Below are 10,528 nucleotides of genomic sequence, written 5' to 3' on the forward strand. Positions count from 1 at the left end.
TCTAGTACTAATCCAAATCTAAACCAATACTGGATTACATGATTTCAGAATCTTTTTTTCAACCCATTTTCCAGAGTTGATCCAATAATAACGGACTGATCAGATCATATTTCTTCTGAACAACTGGGCCCTGGTGTTTCTGCTGTTAAAACAAACTCCCTGACTGAGGACCGTTCATTTAAACATGTTTTGTTTGACTAATAAAAATAAAAAATAAAGAAAATATATATTTTTTAAATAAATCTAATAGTCAGTTTTTAATCAGAGGTTATTAGCAACTGGAAAAAAACATGTCATAAATGTGATTTCTATAATTGTGAGATTTATATTATATCCAATAGGCTATAAGAACACACAAGGGAAACCAGGGTTGTCTCATAAAGAAAATAAAAGTAAAAAAATTTAAAAAAAGTTTATTTGCTTGAATGGAGGGTGTATGAGAACTCTGGGAATGAATGCACCTGAAATAGTGGGCAAGGCACCTGTTTCTGGGTTATTAGTTTCCATGACAACAACGTGAGCAAGCGAACAAACAGGTAAATGACTCACAATGGAGAATAAACACGGTTAAATGGCCAGCTTTTATTTCCATGAAGTCGGTAATGTTTTATGGGGAGGAAAAAACACAGAGATGTTTGGACAGCAAAAAAAGAGTTAAATCTACTGACGTAAACAGCATCCTTTAGCAGAAAGGCTCGTGCCGTTTGACCCGTACGCGTGTCTGCTGCTTTGATTGAGGTGTGATTCCCGCGTCCCGCATCTCTCCGGGCTCGGTCGCACACACACACATCGGTTCTGGATGAGAGAGAGCAAAGCATTACATCACCTCCCTTCCGGACTGGAACGATACGGTTAATTATTTAGGCTACTCAGCGTGCACGGAGACTAAAAGAACCGTTTTTAAAAAAAGGCCTTACACAAAAATGTCCGGGTTTAACGGGAGCACGGGCTTTCGCTGACAGGATAAAGAGAAGAAAAGGCGGCGCGCGTGACTGCCTCGCGCCCATTGTGTCGAGGATGTGAGGCAGCGCGAGATGCCATGGCAGATAACGGGTCGGAGCCGCCTGCTCTCCCGGAATCAAAGGCGTTTCCCTACGAGGAATACGAGTGCAAAATCTGCTACAACTATTTCGATCTCGACCGTCGCGCGCCCAAGATCTTGGAGTGCCTACACACGTTCTGCGAGGAGTGTCTGCACGCGCTGCAACTGTGCGAGGAGCGGCCGTGGCGCATCAGCTGCCCCGTGTGCCGCCACCGCACGTCCGTGCCCGACTACCGGATCCAGAACCTGCCCAACAACACCAAGGTCACAGAGGACTTCCCTCTGTACATCGACTCGGACCCTGTGCCTCAAGATGCTCTTCCGCCGCACCCGCCTCCGATGCACCCGGCGCTCGTGGCGCTCAGGCGCGAGGAGGACGCGTCCATCATCGCGTCCACCACGACGGTGTCCACCGCGACCACGCTGTCTCAGGACTCGGTCTCACGCTACGAGAGCTGCCGCAACTGCAGGCGTCTCGCGCTGACCACCGGGTGCGTGTGCGTCATCTTCTCCTTGCTCTCCATGCTCGTGCTGCTCTTCATGGGCCTCATATTCGTGCACAGCCACGGCGGGCCGCCCTCGCCCGCGGGACCCCTATGTCTGTCGATCGCGAGCATCCTCGCCATGGTGTCTGCGATGGTAACGTGGCTCCTCTACTGGCTCAAAGACAGACCGGAGCACGAGACGGGCCGCTCCTCTGCCTCCACTAATGCCAGCCGGAGAAACGCGTGACAGAAGATCTGCATAAAGCCCTCTCCGCTTAATTGCTTAATAGGCAACCAAGTAGTTTCTTTTTATGTTACTATCAGTATCTTTTATAATAGTAGGCATGTATAACTACAGTAAATAGCCTACCAACAATTTTCACTCAGAAATTGCTAGTAAATTTCACAAATAATTATAATTACACGTGAAATTTTGAGGCAGACTGAAATAATAGGCTGTTTTCTTGCAAAATGCTCCAATATTTTTTTGATTTATTTACAACTTTAAAAAATAATATAAATATCTAAAGTTTTCTTTTGTCAAATCAACTTAGATAATTTGTGGTTCAGATAACATAATATTTTGAGTTATGTTGATTAAGCCAAACTCCTTTTTTGTATTAACTAAAAAAAATAATTTCAATGAACTCAACATTTTAAGGCAGCCAGTTTACTTTTTAAGTTAATCCAAAAATATATTTTTTACAGTGATCTCACTCAATTGTTTATATTTGTGTAATGATTAGTCAAAATAGCTAAAACATGTTCAGTAAACAATAGTTACGCATTAACTAATCATGGGCAATACATTTTTACAGTATTTATTAATCTGTGTTATCATTAGTTAATAAAAATGCATCTGTTGTTAGTTCATGTTAGCTTAGATCCTATAAATAAATAATATGGTAACACTTTACAATAAGGTCTCATTTATTAACATTAGTTAATGCATTTGTTAACATGAACTAAAATGAGAACAAATATTTATATATATAGCATTTATTAACCTTTGTTAAAAATTTTAATTATTCATTGTTTGTTCATGTTAGTTCACAGTGCATTAGTAACTGATACAGACTTTGATTTTAATAATGTATTAGTAAATGTAACAGCAACTGATATTAATAAATGCTGTATTGTTTCTCGTTAGTTAATGTTAACTAATGTAGTTAAATAATGTTAACAAATGAAACCTTATTGTAAAGTGTTACCAACAAGATTAACAGAAACAATTTTTGATTTGAATAATGTGTTAGTAAATGTAGAAATGAACACTAACTAAGATTAATAAATGCTTTAGATGTCTTTTTTCATTGTTAGTTCATGTTAACTAATGCTAACAAATATAACCTTTATTCCCCCAAAAATTCCAATGTTACTAAAATACCTGGAATTCACACAGGTGTCAATTTAATTTGTACAAGGAAAACTGGAAAATATACTAGCTACTACTTGAAAAGCAAACTTCAATAACTAAAGAAGGACTAGTATTTAGATGAGTCACTATTGGATAACTTACAACGGGCCGTCGTTTCTCTACAACGAGTTCTAGTATTTCAACTATTTCAGCCCAAAATCTTGAACACGTGAGCAGCCGTGGCACATCAGATGCCCAGTATGATGCCCGTCCCAGACCACTGGATACAGAACTAGCTCCACTACGACCACACTGTCCCAGGACAGCTGGAACAAGCGGATACGTGTGTGTCACCCTCTCTTGCCTGTCCATTCTTGTGCTGCTCTCACACTCGTGCACAGACACCTGTAGATCCTTTGCTAGGACACCTGCGTGAGCTTGAGAAGAACGGACTTCATGCATCCACTAAAAATCACCAATACACCAGTGGGTTAAACGTCATTGCAGAAACGGTTCCGGGGAAAACCCGTGCAGCGTCTGAGCACAGCTGCCGTTTGGTTTGATATTTCCTTTCTAATGGAAAGACATTCAGCCACAATATACAGTTCAAAAGTCTGCGAGACCACTAGTGAAAATGCATCTATTTTGTATTATTTTTTATTTAATCCAACATTTCCATTACTTTTGCATTTGGCAGACACTATATTTCGATGGTCCACTTTAGACATTCTAGTAACTTTGCAACTATGTACATGTCAACTAACTCTCATTAGAGTATTACTAAAGTATTACTCTGTTTAATATCAGGTAACATTTTATTTTGAGGCTCTCCCAATAGACACTCTTCTGACAATAAGTAACTTTGCAACTATGTCAACTTTATTCTTCTAACCCGAACTCTAAAGGCCCGTAGGACGATAACTATAATGATAAAGATATAGTTCTAAAAATCGTTCTAAATATAAAAGAATAGCAGAGTTCACTCTACAATTATAATGATAACAACACAGAATTATTTTTTTTTCCAGCTGGTGAAGTTACTAGCCACTCAGCATTTTCACTGGCCACAATTTTGACATCGATACCATGGGGAAAAACTGCCATATAGATATTTTTTATATTATCTCATAATTTGTCAGCAGATATATTAGGCTGCTGTCACTTTAACGCCTGATGCACTTATCCTTTACACTGCTACACGTGTTTACATTCACTTAAAACATTACTAACTGTGTTTACGTGAATACTCGCCAAGACAAAGTCTGCAGGAAGGAGTAAAATTATCCGTAATATTCACAATCCCACACCGAAATTCAACATTTAAACTGTCACCTAACCCTAACATGTCTACTATAGTCTAATGAGAGTTAGTTGACATGTAGTTGTAAAGTTACTTATAGTTAGTAGAATGTCTAAAGTGGACCATCGAAATAAAGTGTAACCGACACTTAAATCCAAAGCAATTTACATTGCATTCAAGTTATCCATTTTATTAGTTAATGCTTTCCCTGGGAACTGAGCATGACCTTGGCGTTGCTAACGCCATGCTCGACTGTTCGAGCTACAGGAATGTACAACTTTATTATATTATCAGCAAACGTGAGCACAAAGGTTAATTTAAAAATGGGTCAGTGTCACAAATCTGCTCAGCGATCTAGAATTAGTGCAGAATCGTTAAATTTCTTCCATATTTTGTCATAATTTTTTCTCCAAATCAATCTATGTCCAAAATAATACAGCACAAGTACATCTCCAAGATTAATTTGTTTAAGAGCAGTTTATTTGGGAAGTATCTGCTGCATCTTATAAACATCTTTAAAAAGTCAGTTTTACATAGTCTAAATCATAAACATTTTAAAGACGTTTTCTAAATGTCTATTTAACATCTGACAGGAAATGTCTTAGAGACATGTATTTCAGATGAGGAAAATACATCTTGCAAGTGCACATCAAATAGACGTCTCCGAGATGTATGTGTGCTATTAGGGATATATCACATTTTCAGTGTGGTCTCAGACTTTTGGACCCAACCCATACCAAATGAGACGTACATTTGACATTTTATGCACTGAAAATTCACTACCAAATCCGGTAGATAAGTAACAGAATTGACCAAGCAGACTGTAATCGGAAGATGATCTCAAAATCGCCATTGGGTGTTGCAATCCACTCGCTTTATCATATATGCTATTCAGTCTTTGGAAAAAGTAGACCTCTTCGTTCTTATGGATCAATAGCTTTACTATGGAAATTGTGAATTTTATACCACCTCTTTGTTCTTGCTTCACCTATGCATCTATCACGGTGAAACCGTGTTATTTGACGACTAACTGACAATCTCTTTTTGCTATCGTCTGCGTGTGCTTTTAATGTGCGTAGCATCACGATGCATTTACCTTAGTACTCACTTTATCAAGTCGTTCATCTGAGTTTTGTACCACAGAAACCTGTGATGCGCAGTACACCGATGTACCTAGTATAGAAGTAAACAAGCTGCATGATGTTAAACGAACACTAGATAGGGCCTACTGAACTCTGTTTGGAAAAGAAGGTCAATCTTCGCCTGACAAAAGCTTCCTTGTTAATCAAATCACTACTGCCGATTTTCCATTTCTACATTAAGCAATGACAAATCAGTCATTTATGAAGGGTATTTGATATGATGATGCTTGATGTAAAAAGTGTTGGTGAAAAGCTCTATCTCTGTGTGAGATGTGTTAGAAAAGACGTGCACAGCGGATGAAGCAGACAGGAATCTGACACCTGAGGAGCAGCTTGAGTTTTGCTGTGTCCTTGCAGAGACAGGATGCAGCGATAGAGAAATCAATGCTAAAGACTCACACACTGGGACTGCAGCCAAGAGGTGCTTTCGAGCGTTTACTGACCCACTTATGAAATGTTGCATCTCTCCCATAGGTCATTTGTCTTGATGTCACACACTGATATATTCATCCAGCTAACCGTGGCTTGTTAACTTCAGTGCAAAACTGAATATCGTTCAGCTGATCGTTTTAGACTTAATGGTTTTATGACGATGATTATAGACACTTGATGCCCTTAACTTCTGTATTTCCTTCAATTAAAGGTGCGGTCACATTTACCGTTGTTTGGCGAAATTTTGCTCGCTCATTCCATTCGGAGTCCGCGCAAATTTGTTTCCGCCACTGAATAAAAAATAAAAAAGGTAATTGCGACTTTTTATTTAACAATTCTGACTTTTTTTTCTCGCAATTGCGAGCTTACATGTCGCAATTCTGACGTTTTTTTCTTCTCAAAATTGCGTGATATAAAGTCGCAATTCTTACTTTTTTCTTAATTGCGAGTTTATATCTTGCATTTCGTAAAAAAAAATGTCCTCACAATTGCGAGTTAACATCTTGCAATTCTGACTTTTTTCCTCAGTATTGCATGATAGAAAGTTGCAATTCTTACTTTTGTATCTCGCAATTCTTACTTTTTTTCTCGCAACTGCAAGTTTATATCTCGCAATTCTTACTTTTTTCTCGCAATTGCGAGTTTATATCGCAATTCCTACTTTTTTTCTCGAAATTGCAAGTTTATTTCTCACAATTCGGACTTTATAACTCACGATTTCGAGTTTATATCTTACAATTCTGACTTTATAAGTCACGATGAGGGGGAGTGTTTCATATTTATTCTGTGGCAGAAACAAGCTTACCATATACGATTGTTTCGCGCGAGGGAGAAAAAGTTCCCTAGAATTCGCTCATTAAAGTTGATCGTCTGAATTCGCCACGCTGACCTTCAGAAAGCTGCTTGGTTTCAAAGTGACTTCTGTGTGAGCTGTGCTTCACCATATTGACACTGAACACACTGTTTTTTCTCCCACACGAAATTTCGTTAATGTGACCGCAGCTTTAAGGCCATTCTCTTTCAAATGGAAAACAAATCACAAGGGGATAGTTCACCCAAAAATGTTAATTCTATAATTTACTCACCCTCATGTCATTCCTGAATCCTGTCACCTTATCTGTGAAAAACAAAAGGAGAAATATTAACAAACTATCAAGCTCCAAAAAAGAACAACAACAACGAACATGAGTGTGGGTAAATCATTTTCATTGAACTATTTCTTTAAATTAGCTCTTATGTGCCTTTCCTTTTTATTTATTGATTTATTTATTGAAGTAATTGGACATTTTAATAGGATGAATTTAAGTGACTTTTATAGAAGCTTACTCTTTGATATTTGATAAAGTTGTGCTGTTGTTGTAGGCAAATGTGATGGATCAAACCAGGTCTGCCCTCTGCTGGTGGACAAGTGTAGTGATGCAGTCATTTGTGTGTAGTAATGTGAGGTTTTGCTTACATTTTTTGTAAGGAAGGTTTATAAAATGAATGTGGGGGTATATGAATCATTGCAGCAGTGATGTAGACATGCAAAGGTTATGTTCCCGAGTGTTAAAGGAGTAAACAGCATTTAGCTGCTGTAAACTGTGCCGTTCAGTTCAACACTTGTACAGGAAGTGTGCAGTGCAGTGTGTTATATAGTCACCAGCTTCACAGCTCCTCCTGCCATTCTGTCGGGCAACATATATGTCATGTATACTTTACACAATGGCCTTGATTTACTTCTTTTACTGCCTATTTTTTTCCCTATTTTTATCCCTGCTGAAAAGACCAAATACACACACTGTTCAAAAGTTTGGGGTCAGTAAGTTTTACTTTTATAATAATACTTTTATTCAGCAAGGATGCATTTAATTGATCAAATGTAACAGTAAAGACATTTATAAAGTTACAAAGATACTTAATGCTGTTCTTGAACATTATATTCATCAAAGAATCCTAAAAATGTTTAACAAATCATCATATTAGAATGATTTCATGTAGGTCATGTTTCATTGAAGACTGGGGGAATGGAGAAAATTGTGAACAGATTTGATCACATGAGTAAATTGCATTTTAAAATGTATTCGAATAGAAAACAGTTATTGTGAATTGTAAAAAAAAAAAAACGAATTTCACAATATTACTGTTTTACTGTATTTTTGATTATATAAGTGTAGCCTTAGTGAACATGACAGACTTTTTTCAAAAATAAATCTCACCAATCCCAAACTTTTGAACAGAATAAGATGATGATGATGATGATGATGATGATGATGATAAACTGCTTATTAGTGCTGGTCTATCGGGGGAAAGCAGAGTTTTGAGAAGCTGGTGGACCAAGGAAGTCTAGTTAAGAAGCCTGGAAGGGACACACCAGCATCCGATACTGGGAACCAAAGCTCCATCCGTGCTGGTCTTTTCAACAGGGATGAGGATAAGGAGAGAAGATGCTCTTGTACTCTGTCCTGGTCCGGATGCTTCATAGATGTGAGCCTGAAAAGGAAACGTGTGAACTTGGTCTCTATGACTTACAGAAATCATGACCAAACTGTAAACAATGATATTTCCATACTATTGAGTGTGACCTCCCCTCGTTCTCGTAGTAAACCGCTATGGCTGTGACTGTCTGGATCATCAGGCCTGAAGTGATGTGCACTCATGTATGTCCGTTTGTCCCGCACACACTCGCCCAATGACTTCAAGGCACTTTCCTGAACCCAGTGTTACTGCCTGGGACGACTATACTTCCCTTAATGCACTCCAGCCCTCTTAGTTAACACTACGTAGGGTCGTGGGCTTTGTACACAGCCCTTATATACTCCGTGCTATGTTTATTATAGATTAGGAAATGTGTGTTTTTACTATTAAGCCTCAATAATTGTTGTGAAACCTGTTTGAATTGTATTTGCACATTGAAATTTTTCTGTTTACATACAAAGAACTCACCTCTCGGTTGGCTAATAAATGAGAAAAAATGCAGAAAATGGCTGTCGTCATGAAATTTATATTATGTTACTACCTGAAATTACTGCATGTGTGTGCAATGTACAGTAAACAAATTCAACCTTACAGTGATGCTGACCTGTAATGATGATGATGATTATTATTAATTATTATTATATAACATGACAATGAATGATACATGTTTAGTACCTGGCTAAGTGTCTCAGTAGGGTATCTCAAAGACGTTCCCCTCATGTGTTCTCTGGAGCCTGGAGCTCCGGGATGCTTGTGGCAGTAAATGCAGGACAGATGATTTTATTCTAAAGTTGTCTTTGGAGAGGATTTACGTTTCCTCTCAGGGAACCCCATCTAATTGAGGTTAAAAGGGTGGTGACCTTCCTCAGGCTGGACAAGATAGATCACAAGACAGATGACACACACAACATATGCACTGTTCAAGAAGTTCATTATATGGTCAAATGGTATGTGTGAACATTCTTTTACAGGTTTATACTTTTTGGCAAATCTAATTTTAATGCCAGCTTTGACCAGCATACTCAACATGTTGTAGGGAGATCTCAGTTACATACATTTTTTTTCTTTGTCTTCCATTATGCATATATTTCAAAACCGATTCGAATTATTTTGACACTATTTGCTAAGAGAATACAGATATTTGACCCTAATTATGCTCTCATCAGAGCGCACTTCTGCTCGAGATCTGTTCTCCAAAAATGGATTCGACACGCGGATCCGGTGTTTCAAAAGACTGAAACATGGGTCATTCCCCTGCCTGTTCCCCACGCTCTCCTTTACAACCAATCATCTTCTGTTTCTGAAGTTTAATACTGAATAAACCCGTAAAAGGAATCCGACAAGTATTCTCAAGAAACATCTTAATACGTTTTTTTTCCCATCATATTAATTTAGTAGACTTTTCAAAATTAAAGTAAAAAATAAATGCATAATATTCTTTGTTATTTGTGTTTTAAACATTCTCCTATTTATCCATTTGGTTCTATTTGGAATCTTCTCGACATGTATAGGGCTTTTCTATTCAGCCTCTGTAAATGTAGAATGTAAGATGATTTACAGCTAACATATTTAAAATGAAAATATCTGACAGCCAGGAAAATAATGCAATAGCAATAATCGTGAAATAATGCATCGGATAGAAACTCATTAACAAACACGCACACACACGCATTCATTGTTAACTTCTCCATTAAATAGTTGGGTCGGTGTCTCTAGGGTCCAGGCTATTTGGCGTTGATTTAACTTTTTAAGTAAGAGAGAATAATCGAGTGTTTTGCACGTGAAAGGACCCCCGTTTCCCACGCGTGTTTCCCTCCCGCGTGCGCCCCATTGTCCCCGCGCGCAGGCAGAAAGAAAACATTTGAAGTTTCTTTTTAGTCCAACAAAAGAGCCACATGTCATTGAAGTCACTGTGTGTGTGTGTGTGTGTGTGTGTGTGTGTGTGTGAGAGAGAGAGAGAGAGAGAGAGAGAGAGAGAGAGAGAGAGAGAGAGAGAGAGAGAGAGAGTTAAATCAGTCAATCATGAATAACTTTTCATTTAAATTGCTTCATTCTGAGTTTCTGTCTTCAAAATACGTTATAATAAAACATGTTACGAGATTGATTTAATATAAAATGAAATATATAGGCTACACACACACACACACACACACACACACACACACACACACACACACACACACACACACACACACACACACACACACACACACACACACACACACACACACACACACACACACACACACATTTATATATTTATGTTTACTGTTTTTAAAGTAGTCTAATATTTTTTTGTAGAATTTAGTCATA

At 38.1% G+C, this 10,528-nt stretch overlaps 1 protein-coding gene across 1 annotated transcript; it reads left to right on the forward strand.

Annotated features, from left to right (window-relative positions):
* The first annotated feature begins 444 nt into the window (after positions 1-444).
* Positions 445-8,705, forward strand: rnf228 (ring finger protein 228). Its single transcript, XM_082180291.1, has one exon. The coding sequence runs from the start codon at positions 1,040-1,042 to the stop codon at positions 1,772-1,774; it is 735 nt and encodes a 244-aa protein (XP_082036417.1). The 5' UTR covers positions 445-1,039; the 3' UTR covers positions 1,775-8,705.
* The last annotated feature ends 1,823 nt before the right edge of the window (positions 8,706-10,528 follow it).

This window comes from Leuciscus leuciscus, assembly GCF_965113295.1.
Source record: "Leuciscus leuciscus genome assembly, chromosome: 9".
Lineage (NCBI taxonomy): Eukaryota > Metazoa > Chordata > Actinopteri > Cypriniformes > Leuciscidae > Leuciscus > Leuciscus leuciscus.